This window comes from Durio zibethinus, chromosome 17 (assembly GCF_047325235.1).
Source record: "Durio zibethinus cultivar Kanyao isolate XHJ-2024 chromosome 17, ASM4732523v1, whole genome shotgun sequence".
Classification (NCBI taxonomy): Eukaryota; Viridiplantae; Streptophyta; class Magnoliopsida; order Malvales; family Malvaceae; genus Durio; species Durio zibethinus.
In genome coordinates this window covers 3,358,542-3,373,364 of record NC_143178.1, presented here as the reverse complement: position 1 = coordinate 3,373,364, position 14,823 = coordinate 3,358,542, and the positions used below count along the sequence as shown (strand labels likewise).

General features: G+C 38.1%; 1 protein-coding gene and 1 pseudogene across 1 annotated transcript; one reads left to right on the top strand and one right to left on the bottom strand.

Annotated features, from left to right (window-relative positions):
* Nucleotides 1–3,098: 3,098 nt before the first annotated feature.
* On the top strand, nt 3,099–5,878 carry LOC111277553 (uncharacterized). Its single transcript, XM_022863978.2, has 3 exons — nt 3,099–3,420; nt 4,330–4,445; nt 5,025–5,878. The coding sequence occupies exons 1-3, from the start codon at nt 3,310–3,312 to the stop codon at nt 5,533–5,535; spliced, it is 738 nt and encodes a 245-aa protein (XP_022719713.2). The 5' UTR covers nt 3,099–3,309; the 3' UTR covers nt 5,536–5,878.
* A 537-nt stretch (nt 5,879–6,415) lies between these two features.
* LOC111277542 (subtilisin-like protease 4 pseudogene) lies at nt 6,416–8,803 on the bottom strand (annotated as a pseudogene).
* Nucleotides 8,804–14,823: the final 6,020 nt, after the last annotated feature.

Below are 14,823 nucleotides of genomic sequence, written 5' to 3'. Positions count from 1 at the left end.
GCTTTTCTAGTGATCGAGAGAGCTGAAAATTCACTCATTAAATATATATATATATATAATATAGAAATTTATGATTTATCTTATTTCATTTATGTAATTATTTTAAAATATAATATTCAATAAATTTAAGATTTAAATTTCAGTCTGTAATATTTTTTTTATATCTTTAAACTAAGATATCTTTTATAAAAAAAATATTGCATCATATAACCCTTTCTTATTTGTGAGGTTATTGTCACCTTAAATCCAAATTCCTGAATTATATTTGTAATATATTAAGCATCGGATTTTAATTTGAGGTAAAGAAAAAAAAAAGATCATATATTTTTATAAACACATATATGGCAGTGTACACCAATTGCCATCAGAAATCAGTTATCATTTTTTTATTCACTCAGAATCATTGAGGCAATAAAGGCACATAGGACAAAAGGAAAAGAGAAAGTATCCAATATAAAGAAGATCCTGCTTATAGAAAATTTAATTGATTGTACATTTGATAAGCATATCCTACCTGAAGTGGAAAGTGAAGTTATTGTTTTGAGCTCATTCAAAGAAAGAAAAGGTTGGAGAATGGTAGGAGGAATAGGGAAAGAGGTAAGTGTGCAATCTAGCATAGAAGCAGTAGCCATGGCAGCTGAAGAATGAATTTAGGTAAGGTTGTGGTGGAGGTAGATTCTGCAATCGTGCATAAGTAGTTTGCAAAAAATCTTAATTTTGATTTGAAAATCTCACGATTTTATTTTTATGCACTTCATAAATTTAAGTTTAAATTTTAATTTATATATCATAATAAATCTTTAAAATATATCGATATAAAATTAAAATGTTACAAGCTTATATAAAAAAAAGAGAAGCCTTAGAGTGCAAATTTGAAGGAGTCAAAATCTACTGGATTAGTAGAAGTGCTAATGTAGCTGCGGATTGAGTTGCAAATCGATTCAAAAGGGAAATGAGCTTGTCAAATTCCTTAGTACATATATTGAGTAGGGATGGTTTCGTGCTCCTCCTTAGAATTTAGGTTGAATTTGGATGCAACCGCACCTATAATGAAATGCAATTAAGCTTAAAAAATTTTCATTGGAAATCAAATGAAAGTTTAATGAGGTGCGTTTGATAAAAAGCAGCAGAAAATTTTTACAAAAATTTTAAGATTTAGTGTAATTTTTTTTAATCGTAATTATAATAATTTTCATCATTATTTTTAATTTTATTAAAATTAATTTTACTGTCAATATAAATAAAATTTTAATTTTTTTAATATAATTAGTAATTGTAAATGCCATCTGGATTGTTTGGGTTATTGGCAAAAAATAATAATAATAAACTAATTACATTTTAAGCTTCTTGTCAACTAAATTAATTAAAGAGGCCCCGTTTAATTTTAATGATGCTACCCATTGTTGTGACTTGTGAGGGGCCAGGATTAGGTGGGGTGTTTTGATCATGAAATATGTAGGTCCATTTATATATATATATAAAAGAAAAACAAATGCAGTACGAGAATTTTTTTATTAGATAATTTACTTTAATATTGTTCTCTTTCAAACACATTTAATTGTCAAATTCTGATAAGATTTGATGTATTAATGCTGATATGATTCCATCTTATATATTTAATTTGTAATTTTATTTTGTAGTTTAAATTTATCCCATATAGATATATATATATATATATCATTGACAATGTGTAAATAATTTAATATTATTGAATTATATTATTATACTTAAATATTTTATTTTATTAATCAATCATTCTTTGATTAAATTATTTGAAGGTGTGATACATAAATGTTTCACATGCAAATAATGAGATTAATTATAATTTAAAGGTGTGACGTAAAATTTTTTTCTCTAGAAATGAGGATGAAAATTAGTTGACCAAGTAGTGTGTACCACAGTTTCGTTTTTTTATCTCTTCTTATACAAGCTATACAGATTTTGGAACACGATTAAATTAAATTCAATTAGCACGTTATTATTTTTATTAAAATAAATATACAATGAGAAAAAAAAAAAACGCAATATATAGGTGGATTTTAGATACTGTTATGCATGGGGTTTTTTATTTTATTTTATTTTTTTCATTTGCGGGTCTTGAGATTGACGATCAAGGAAGTTATCTATTGATATCAATTTTTGGAGTAAATTTAATGATTCATATATTTGTATCATATAAAATATTAAAATTTATGTATTAATATTATATTTTATATAAAAATTATATGTCATAATTTGTAAGAATATAAACTAACAAAGTTTTCGATAAATTATTCGTGAATATATTTGATTTTCGTTCGTTTATATTCGTTTATTAAATTTAATAAATAATTTTAAATAATATTTTTATATTCATTTATTAAACGAGTTGAATATAAACAAATATCTATTTGGTTCGTTTATGTTCGTGAATAAACTCATTTAAAATTCATTCATTTATTATTTATTTACCGTTTGTTTATAATAATATTAATAAGATTACATTTTTATCTTTTAGTTTAATCCTATTTTAAGGTTCATTTATATTTATTTGGGTTTATTTATATGCATTTAAGGTTTGTTTATTTAAATTTATTTGGTTATAATTTATTTATTATTCATAAATATATTTATTTATATATGTTCGTGAACATGTTCGTTTACTATTTATAATTAAGTTCATTAATTTAATTGAATGAATACGAAAAAAATAAAAATAACTTATTATTTAAATAAACGAACATGAACAAACAAAGTAATTTTTTTGATGAATATAAACACCTTTAAAAATAAACGAATAAATACAAACAAAAATTTATTCGTTCATGTTTGATTTATTTACAGCTCTAATAATTCATGTTGACATAAAAATATAAAATATATATTTTTTAGTTTTATTAAATCTATATATAATTATTATAAAATTTTAAATCATATTATTTTTATATCATATTTTATATCATTGTATTATATTTTAGGTTCTCAAATCTACAATCCAAAAGTGGACTGAGATCAGTTTAGACCCAGTGGTATATATGGGCCACTTTGCCGTGAGCCACGCCGAAAAAACACCTACGTTGTTTGAAACAAAATATATATTTTTTTCACTACTACTTGCTGATGCTGGGCCTAAATGAAATTACTTGACTTGACTGCCCTTGAATCCAAATCGGGAATAGTTTTGATTTCTTTGTTCCATTTACACGAAGTTTTTGCACTGCAACGTTGCCTCCGTTGCCGGTTAGAAGGCATTACAGTTTACAGAAACATAAAAGAAGAAAAAAAACCCAGGTTTTTCTTTTATCCAACAGATTGAATGGAAAGCATCCAATGGGAGAAGAAACCAAGAAGATTAGCAGAGAAGAGGTAATTGCAAAACTCAAGGATGATGGTGATTTCGACAAGCTCCGTCTCAAAATTATCCGCAAGCTCAAGGACAACGTATGTTAATTCATCTTCTTCTTCTTATTTTTTGTTTCTTTTCCTAAGGTTGAAACTATCTTGTTTACTTCTTTGGGAATCAAGGTAAAAATTTTGGAATGTTGAGCTTTTGGGTTCCTTGGAAAACATGGATGCTTGTTGTTTGTGATTGTTTGCTTCGTGGGTTGTGCCTTGATTTTGAGTATTTTCTTGGAATTGAGTATGATGATTATTTATGCGTGTTATTGGTTAATATCAAATTCAAGACTGTGGTTTTGGGTTTAATGGGTGCTGAAGAATTCTCTGATATTGAATGAAAGGTTGACTAAAATTCTTTTTTCTTTTCTTCAGAAAGATTATATTACATCAGTTGTTGTGATTGTAAAGCTTGAATATATTGTAGGTTCTACTTTGTCCCATACAGCTTGTCATATAGAAATAGCTTAGAGTGATTTATTATCTGTGTTAAACACTGCAATGACACTGTACAAGTTGATTAAGCTGCTTTGCGGCCGCAGATTTTTGACAAATCAGAGTCTTGTGTATCGTGCTATCAATTCAATCAGCCTTTGCTTTTCAAAAACTGTCCTTTTTGGTCTTAAAGGATCTTACAGTGATTGAATTTTATTTGATTTTATCACTATATGTTTGGCTGGTTAAATGTTTTGTAATTGCTTTATCAACTTGATTGGTAATGAGTGGTGCTCTTTTCATTGCTCGCTATATGGTAATAAAGAACTTTGCTTGATTATACTTGTTTAGATGTAAGCAGTTGTCCATTTGGATCTATGTGGAATATAATTGCTTCCGCTCATAATAATTACTCTGTCAACTCAAGAACATGTCAATTGCAACTTTCATATTTTTGTTTGCACATTGTTCTAACCATGTACATTTATAAGTTCTTCTGAATAAGGCTATAAATTGCAGGAAGAATTACGCAACAACATCATTGCAGCTGTGAGGCAGTCGGCAGCACTTAATCGTCCAGGTGCTGAAAACATGAAACTAAGGCAACTATCAGATGCCATATATGATGAGGTTGGGTAAGTGTCCCCCTGTTGTCAAAGTTCTTGATGACTTTATCCATAACATGTTCATTTTTAAAAATGCAAAAATAAAAAAATCTGAACATTAAGAATCCTTAGGTTTTGCTTGGCTGGAAGGATGGAAAAAAGTGAAGATAGAAAATTTGTTAATCAAATGGTTAAGCTAGAAAGTAGGAAAGTTGTTATAAATTTTAACTATTAGATTAACAAATTTTCCATCCTCACTTCTTTCCATCCTTCCTACCAAGCAAAGCCTAATGGTTTTCTTAGTGGAAATCACGTTTGTTCCTGGATAAAATGTTTGCATCTTTCTTTATTATGTGTTTGGCATGAGGAGATTTGGTTATTAAAATCTTTTGTCTTGGGAATAAGATTTGGATATCAGAATAAATTTGGAGTACTTCACAAGAAACATATCAACTCAGAAAGAATAGGTTAACTTTGTTTGTGTTCAAGAGTGTGTTAGAATGTTCAGTTAATCCTTCACCAACTTTTTGTAAGTTCTTGTTGGTTGGTTTTGAGTTATTCAATAATATTGATGTTAATTTGATAATTCTAATGTTTCATAACCATTAGGAACAAAGTGATGGGCCAAATTTCTGATAGTCTATGGGAAATAATCAGATCAGAAGGTGGAATGAGAAGTGGAATAACAGAAACAGTACAATCTGTGTACAATAAATTAGCTAATCCTCAAGGGAAAGAAAAGGGTGAATCATCTATCCATGAAATGGTGCCTGTTGAAAAGGAAGCTGAGAATAATCGTATCATTAAGGCCACAGTTGGTAGAGTTGATGAGACATTATCTGATGGTGAACCAAAAGAACCACCAGGTTTCTCTCTGTCCAATAATCGTTACAGCAAACACCATCAGCTGCAGCATAAGGCAAAACAGCAGCTTCCTAGGCCTTATAGTAATGGAGCTCTAGAAAACGGTAAGGAAGAGCCCCGTCACTCACAGGATGGGAAGGAACAAGATGATGTTGATGTTGGTGTGCCACCTGGCTTTTCTGAAGATATTAACCGGAAGCAACCATGTGATGTCAGTGATGAGGACCCTGATGTGCCTCCTGGATTTGGTCGATGAGAGTCAACTTGCAAGTCATTTCCCATAACCATCGTGGAGCTGTAAATGTGGCAGAGACTTTTCAGTGAATGGGTCAGTAATGTGCTAACGAGACGGTATACCTTTTTTTCTGCTCTAAAATGCCCTAAAATGCTCTTCTTTACATGGCAGTCAGGGGGGGAGCTCCGAATCTGCTATGTGTGATAACCAGATGCTATTTTCTTTCTTTAATGAGTTTTTCTCATGCATGTCTTCTTGACTTGATCTTGAATAACTTATGATAGCATTCTTGAGAATCTGCTAGTTGTTACCAACATTTTAAGAGGCTTTGCTTTTTTATAAGAATAACCATTCTTATTGTCAATTGTTGGTCTTCACAAGTAACTAGCCCCAGTTGCTTCTATTTTAATTGTAACTAATCTCTAATTTTTTCACCTTTTGAAAAGGCATAAGGTAGGGATGTGAAAAGTTTAGCCATTTGTACCTCTTTTTAGAACAACTGTCTAAAACTCTGTCCATATTTGTGTTGCTTACGTGTTGTGCAATGCTGTATTTCTCTTCTTTTTTTTTTTTTTGTTGTTGTTGAGAAATTTACTTTGATTTAAGCACCAAACAGGTTTATTTTCAATGTTACTATTTTATCTATATGCACTTTGTATGGACTTATTTGGCAGATGGAATTACTTTTTTTTATATGGTTTTTATCACTCAACTTTTCACTTTTGTTCCTGTTGGTCTTCTGTTAGACATATTTATTACTATTATTTTTTTCTTAACTTCATCATCAAGTGTTGATCTTTAAATTAGAAAAGCAAAGGTATTCAACGTCTATGCCTGGTATAATGTTCCACATGCTTCTTCCCCCTTCATTGGATTGAGTTTGAATTTTCTGGTCATGAGGTTGAAACAATTTGTAATGTTACTGAAGAAAACATAGAGAAATAAGTTGTTACAATTCTGTGATAGCATCCAGGACTAGCTCTTGATTTCTATGACAATACATTTGAAGCTTGCTCTTATGTCTTTATGCACATGTTTCTTACTCAAACCTTGCTGCAATAGGACTCCTAACAAAGTATTTAGCAGAGACCCATTTGATGTATCCTCGAGTGAATTCACCAATGTTATAAGCTGAGTCAACTCGAGTAAATGTTATTGTGTAATTTGCCTTCCGGTTTAGGTCTGAGAAGTATAGTGTACTAGGCTTCACAATCACATCAACCCCTTTCGGCGCTATGACCATATCTTCGTAAGATGAATTTGCCTCACCAACCTTTGTCACAGTCCTTTTGTGTGTCTGAGACGGTCCAAGTTGGACAGAAAATAAGGGATAGTTTAGCTCTCCTTCTGAAATACTGGGCTTTCCTGACCGCTTGATTGATCTATGTACAATAATCCTAACTTCCTCATCTTTGTAGCCCAAATCACAAAGATACGGAATATAATCATCAGGTTGGACATCATAAATTAATCCTGGGTTATCTGCCCTTGATGGATTATCGTGGCCAACACCCGTATCAAAGAGATCTGCAGGTTGGAGCGTTTCATCAACAATGGGTTTGCCTCCTATGTTGAATAGGTTGGTAGAAGTCATCATAGCAGATTTAGTGACAGCTGGTGACCAGGTCGGATGAGAGCTCTTGAACAAGGCTGCGATACCACTGAGATGAGGGCATAAACATTGATGTGCCAAATATTTTATTGAAAGTGGATTTTGAATTTGTATCATTAAGAGGGAAGTGCCATGCTTTCATAATGTTCATTCCAGGGCCGATAATGTCTGGTTTCAGAATGCCTGGGCCGGCCAAGCTGGGGCCTCTTGACAAAAAGGAAGCAACAGAGGGAGATTGATGAATCTCCTATGATGGTTCCTCGAAATAAGATTGTTGCTGTAGGTGCTGCTGTTGAATTTATGTAAGTTTTGATCTTCAGCCCAGCAGCATAGCTTACATGGGTTGCTGGAAGAACATGACCATCAGCTAAAATACTGAAGCCACTAGCTTCTTTATTCATGAGAATCATGGCAACACTATCACCATTTTTCACTTCCTGTCCTTTAGCAATTCTTGCTATTCCACCTCTTTCACATAAAGCCACCTTGCCTTTGACATCTATACCTTTCAATGATCCCTCGCCACAGAGTGCAGACTCTGGTTTACCATTCATGCCTACATAAACAAGCGGTAACAGCATGGAAGGAAAGTCATTGGGTTGGAAAATGGATTCTCCATCAAATTCTTCTCCATTTCCTAGCTTTGCTATGGCTACAACTTTTTGATCAACCGCGCTTGCTCCAACCGTGAGAAACCATGGGGCTTCATTGGATAATGTGGTGTTGGAAGCCCCTGATTTCCAGCTTAACAACTAATAAATATTCCATTCTTCATTGCTGCAAATCCGCCCACGGTTATGTTGTCCTGGAAGAACGGAACTGCATCTACTCCGAAAGAGGGAGATCGCATCCACACCATCCTCAATTGCAGCATCAAACACAGCTAGTTTGTTGCTATCGCCAGTCTTCTCCAAAGCATACTTCATAAATTGCCAGGTGAGCAAGTGGTGCCATCCCTACAGCTGTACCTTTGGCATTTCCCAACACATCAACATAGTTTTCAAACCTACCTGCAGCAGTGCTAGCTGTGTGAGTCCCATGTCCATCTTCATCAATTGGTGGTTCAACTCCCATGCCCTTGGTCATATTTCCATCGATATTGAAGGACCTTGCCCCAATTAGTTTGTTATTACCGGCTGTGAAATCGCATCTTCTTTTCCATTTTGCTGGAGGTGGCATTCTTTCATCCCTGAATGAAGGGTGGTTTGGCAAAACTCCAGTGTCCAGCACGCCATTTTTCACACCTTTCCAAAGTTTGATTCTTTCCAAATTCCCAGTTCCTGATGCAGCCCCTAGAAGCGGGGTGTGTGTGTTGTCTGTGTACGTCTTATCCTTTGAGGACGTGCTGAGATCCCCTTTTTCGTTCTCATTCTCATGGCTTGCACTTCGTCTGTCAGTCTTGCTGCAAAACCACTGACGACACTTGCACAAATAAATGATGCATGGCCGCGTGTCTGAGCTTGCAGTGTTGAATGGCAGAAAAGATTTGTACTGGCTCTTTACGTCTAGATTGTCTGATTGTCCAAGAACTCCTACATCTGACTGCCCAACATGGACAATGTAAGTCTGCAACTTTTTCTTTTCATTTTCTGTTGCAGATGAAAATTAACTTCGTTGGACAATCAGAGAATGGAAGTTGAACAAGAAAATGATACAAATGAAGTGAGTGATTTCCATCTTTGATAGGAAATGGCTCCTCTCTAGTAAGTTGGAGGAGGGATATTTTTTTCGTGTTTTCACCACTTTTTAGTCTGCCAATACATACAAGTGAGAGGAAGAAAGATGGCCGGCTTCTTTAAATGAGCCTCAGTGCAGGCTAAAATCTGCTGCTGGAGTATTATAGTGAGCCCATTCATTTGTATTTGTTGAATAATACCCTCTGTAATCATACTTTAAACAGCAATATAGATGCCTTTGAGTAAAGCAGATTTTATAGCTAAGGGATTCTTTTCGAGTCAGCAATCTAAACTTGTGTGCGTGAGATTTCAGGCAGCAATCTGAACTTTAAAGTACCCACCAGCGAGTAGGCTGTGTCACGGACTAAGCTTTCTCTCAATAAGTAATAGATTGTGCGACACTTGAATGGGCGCTCCCAACCAAGTCAGCCTTCAATAGATCGATATCTGAACAAATAACCATAAGCCATGGTTAGTGACAAGCATTCACAATAAAGCACAACATATCGAGATCAATCTCAAGCACACACACAAGAAGGCACATTCGCATCGAGAAAAAGAAAAAACACATCGAGGCAACAATCGGGACATTCAATCGGGGTGAGTTTTATTATAAACGGGAATCATACATTGGGACCTCCCACCATCACCAGAGCCAGGGGGCAGCCCTTGGTGGGTGGCCTAAGCTCGCATAGCAACCGGTGAAACAACCCAACACTACGCTGCCGGTTCACCCCCCTAAAGAGCCTTAGAGGTTTTAGAGCTATGCTACCAGTAACCATTACAATGTTTGAAATGGGGACACTTTTCCTAGCATAAGGGATCTACCCGGCCATGGCCCTATACATGGGTGGCTCATGGCAACCTAAGTCTCGATCATGGCCCTATACAAGGTTGGCTCATGATATCCTCCCCCACCTATTCTATCGACGTCCTCGTCGACTTGCTAGCTTGAAATTCTTCAATCTTCTTTTGAAATCTCTGGAGGTCGTGCTCTCTCTCCCAGCTGGTTTTTTCTAGTCCTAATCCCTCCAACTTCACTAAGTATTTTCGAACTAGTCTTCGAGATATCTTGGTTTCCCTATCAGCTAAGATCTTTTCGACTCGACGCTCTGAGGGTGGCTTCATGGTGATGGCAGCTCTGGTTGGCTCTCTTCGGTTAGCATCTGTATGATCTGCATGGAAAGGTTTCAGGTTGCTCACATGAAATACTGGATGCACTTTCATCCACTTTGGTGGGTCAATTTTGTAAGAAGCATTTCCCACCTTAGAAAGGACCCTTATTGGACCTTCATATTTGCGCACCAATCTACGATATCTCTTTCTCAGGAACTTGGTTTGTTCAGGAACTAGTCGAACAAGAACCAAATCACCGACTTGAAATTGTTGAGCTCTACGACCCTTGTCTGCCCATTTCTTCATCCGCTTTGATGCTTTCTCCAGGTAAGCTTGTGTAATCTCTGTGTTTTGTTTTCACTCTTTGTTGAGATTGAAGGCTCTCGGATTTTTTCCTCCATATTGTTCTAAGAAAGTGTGGGGTACCCTTGGTAATTGTCCGGTGACCACCTCAAATGGACTCTTATTGGTGGAAGAGCTTTTGTTGGAATTAAAGCAGAGTTGAGCCATGTCTAATAATGAGGGCCAGTCTTTCTGATTGGCCTGAACAAAATGCCTCAAGTATTCCTCTAATAATCCGTTGAACCGTTCCGTTTGACCATCGGTTTGAGGGTGATAGCTTGAGGAGATGTTGAGTTGGGACCCCAATATCTTGAAAAGTTCTCTCCAGAAGGACCCCGTAAATCTCGGATCTCGATTGCTGACAATGTTTTGAGGGAGGCCCCAGTATTTGACATGTTTGAACAATAGTCGGGCTGTGTCTTCCGCAGTGCAATACTTGTGAGCGGGAATGAATGTGGCATACTTAGAGAACCGATCAATTACCATCAAAATAGCTCCAAGGTCACCAACCTTGGGTAGGCTCAAAATGAAATCGAAGGAGATGCTTTCCCATGGTCTGGTGGGTACTGGTAGTGGTTCAAGCATGCCTGCAGGTTTTTTCCTTTCAACCTTGTCTTGTTGGCAAATGAGGCAAGTCTTCGTATAGTCCATCACATCTTGTCGCATGTGAGGCCAATAGTATCCCTGTTTCAATAACGCCAAAGTGCGTTGCCAACCCGGGTGTCCCGCCCATGGTGTGTCATGACATTCCCTCATTAGCATCTATCTCAGACCTTCTGCTCTTGGCACAAACACTCGAAGCCCCTTAGTCTATAGGACCCCATTTTCTTGCCAGAAGTACTTGGACTTCCCTTTTTCCACTAGCTTCAGGATGGCACAAGCTTGCGGGTCTTTCCCTAAGTGATCTCCAATCAACTTGTGAATGTCTGTAGTGGCTCTACTAACCGTCATTGGGGTAATTCTTCTAAGGGCCGTTAGATTTGCTCGCCTGCTCAATGCATCGGCCACTTGATTGGTCTTTCCAGCGGTGTGCTCAAAACAAAAGTCAAATTTCGCTAAAAATTCTTGCCACCTAGCTTGTTTTACCGTAAGCCTTGGTTGGGTGAAAAAATGGCTAACGACCGTATTGTCTGTCTTCACGACAAAGTGTGAACTCAACAAGTAATGTCGTCAAGCCCTCAAGCAGTGAACCACCGCCAGGAGTTCTTTTTCCTGGGCCGTATATTTTCTTTCAGCTTCACTTAGTTTACTGCTTTCAAATGCTACCGGGTGATGTTGTTGCAAAAGCACTCCTTCAATAGCAAAATCGGATGCATCCGTCTGAACTTCGAAGGGCTTTTCAATATCGGGGAGAGCTAAGATGGGATCCTTCATAATAACATATTTCAATCACTCGAAGGCCTCTTGGCACTCATTCGTCCAACACCATTTACGCTCCTTCTTCAATAGTTTCGTGAGGGCTGTGGTCTTACGAGAGTACCCTTTCACAAACCTTCTATAGTAGTTGGCTAGTCCCAAAAATGAGCGGAGTTCACTAACGTTCTTCGGTGTTGTCCACTCCTTAATGGCCCTAACCTTTTTCATGTCCATTCGAATGTGGCCACGTTCAACAATGTGATCGAGAAAATGGATTTGGGTCTGGGCAAATGCACACTTCTCCCTTTTTACGTATAACTGGTGGTCATGTAATCTTTGAAGTACCTGGCGCAGGTGCTCTTGATGCTCTTCCAAGGTGGAGCTATATACCACTATATCGTCTAAATAGATGACTATAAATTTGTCTAGGTAGTCATGGAACACCTAATTCATCAATGTACAAAATGTGGCAGGAGCATTGGTCAGTCCAAAAGGCATAACAAGAAATTCAAATGCACCATACCGTGTCACACAAGTGGTCTTTGGCTCATCTCCCTCAACGATTCTAACATGATGGTAGCCAGATCTCAGGTCCAATTTGGAGAAGTACTTGGCCCGGCTCAATTGATCAAACAAGTTTGCTATAAGGGGAATGGGATATTTGTTTCTTACGGTGACTTTATTCAGAGCCCTGTAGTTAACACATAATTGCAAACTTTCATCGTGTTTTTTCTGAAATAGCACTGACGTTCCGAAAAGAGCCTTTGATGGTCTGATGAACTCGTCTTGTAGCAGTTCATCTAACTGCTTCTTTAGTTCGGCCAACTCTGGCGGGGCCATGCGGTATGGCGCTCTAGCAGGGGGTTTCGTTCCTGGGAGGAGCTCAATTTCATGGTCCACTGCTCGTCGAAGGGGTAGAACTTTAGGCAACATCTCTGGCATCACCTCTTCGAATTTTTCCAACACTTTTCCCACACCATCAGGTATTGGTTCTATTTTCGACCCTTCTTTGTAAATCGGCACAGTCACAAAGGAGGGTTCCCTTCTCTTTACCCCTTTCTTGAACTGTAAAGTCGAAATCATTTTCTTACCACTCTTTGGTAAGATGTTGGCTGGCACCACACATGGGTGTTCCCCTAAGAACAACAAGTAGCTAGCGGCGGGGATAGGGATGACCTAAGCCAACATCATGAAGTCTAATCCGAGGACAACATCAAAGTCATCCGTAGGGGAAATTGTAAAGTCTACCTTTCCTTTCCATGGCCCCAATCGGGTTACCACACTTTTGGAGCTTCCACTGATCGCAAAGGTTGGTGAATTGACCGCCTTCGTTCGTCCACAGTCTTTACTAATCTGAAGACCATACCTTTTTGCTTCTTCTGGTGTGATGAAAGTGTCGGTTACACCCGTATCCACCATGGCCTTGGTGGCTTTCTCATTGATCATCAAGTTCACGTACATCAAGCCTCTACTCTGCTCTTTCTTTATAGTGTTCAATTGGGTACGGAGGGCATTGAGGAACCTTATTGAACCCATCCTGGCTGGCTCTTCTTCAGCTTCTTCAACGCTCTCTGATGCTTTTACGGACTCTTGAGACGAGGTTCTTAAGGCATTAAGGGCTCCCCTGTATGGGCATTCAGCCACCCGATGCGGCCCCTTGCAAAGAAAGCAAGCTAGCGATTGTCTAGGCTTGAAAATCCCTGCGTTGGTTGTCTTGGGTTGGGTGCTATCTTGACCAAGGGACCTCTTGTCTGATCCCCCACTGAAAGGTCGGTCCAACCTAGTCATCTTTCCCCACTTCCAAAGTTAAAACTACTGCCGGTTGATGGAGAATTTTTCCGTTTTAAGGAGCCATCATTGTAATCGTGAAGACGTTCAGCTGCAGCCATGGCCGTGGCCACATCTTGCACTTTCTGCCTTTGTAGTTCTGTCTTCGCCCAAGGCTTGAGGCCCTCAAGAAAATAGAACATCTTGTCCTTTTCGGACATGTCCCGAATATCCAACATCATGATAGAAAAGCTCCTTACGAACTTTCGCACCGTTCCGGTTTGCACCAACTCTCGAAGTCTCCTTCGACCCATATACTCCACATTCTCAGGGAAAAACTGGTTTTTCAATTCTCGCTTCAGATCCGTCCAAGTCTTAACCAGTCACTCGTCATCGACAAACTTGGAGCGCCACCACAGCTTGGCATCCCCTGCGAGGTACATCGACGCCATTGTCACCTTATCTTCCTCTGAATTTGTGTGTACAGCTCGGAAGTATTGTTCCATGTCAAACAAGAAATTTTCAAGTTCCTTAGCATCCCTTGCCCCCTCATAGCATCGAGGCTCCGGCACCTTGGGCCTTTTTCTCCTTTCCATCGAGCTCGAACCCGATCTGGCCATAGCCATTTGTAGGATGCTCACCTGTGCTCTGAACTCCTCAAACTCCTTTTGAAGAATGTTCAAGGCATCTCTAGCCTCTTTGCTCACATTGTGGAGAGTATCAGACAACTCCCGCTGGGTTGTCTCGATCTCTCTCACTCGGTCTTTCGTCACCATATGAGTTTTCATTGCGGCCACCGCGGCCTCAAGTTCCTTAATTCTCTGTTGATGATCCGGTCCACCACTTGTGGCCATCTCATCCATTTTTCTAGCACTTTTCAACTGTGCTCTGATATCACGTGTCACGGACTAAGCTTTCTCTCAACAAGCAATAGACCGTGCGACACTTGAATGGGCGCTCCCAACCAAGTCAGCCTTCAATAGATCGATATCTGAACAAATAACAATAAGCCATGGTTAGTCACAAGCATTCACAATAAGGCACAACATATCGAGATCAATCTCAAGCACACACACAAGAAGGCACATTCGCATCGAAAAAAAAAAAATACATCGAGGCAACAATCGGGACATACAATCGGGGTGAGTTTTATTATAAACGGGAATCATACATCGGGACCTCCCATCATCACCAGGGCCAGGAGGGCAGCCCTTGGTGGGTGGCCTAAGCTCGCATAGCAACCGATGAGACAACCCAACATTATGCTACCGGCTCACCCCCTAAAAAGCCTTAGAGATTTTAGAGCTATGCTACCAGTAACCATTACAATGTTTGAAATGGAGACATTTTTCCTAGCACAAAGGATCTACCCGACCATGGTCCTATACATGGGTGGCTCATGGCAACCTAAGTCTCGGTCATGGCCTATACAAGGTTGGC

What these genes read in the sequence shown, in the direction of transcription:
- LOC111277553 (XM_022863978.2), top strand. Translation starts at nt 3,310, where the DNA reads ATGGGAGAAGAAACCAAGAAGATTAGCAGAGAAGAGGTAATTGCAAAA. An exon ending in TCCGCAAGCTCAAGGACAAC is followed by an intron (nt 3,421 to 4,329) that starts GTATGTTAATTC and finishes TATAAATTGCAG; the next exon opens with GAAGAATTACGCAACAACAT. An exon ending in GCCATATATGATGAGGTTGG is followed by an intron (nt 4,446 to 5,024) that starts GTAAGTGTCCCC and finishes CATAACCATTAG; the next exon opens with GAACAAAGTGATGGGCCAAA.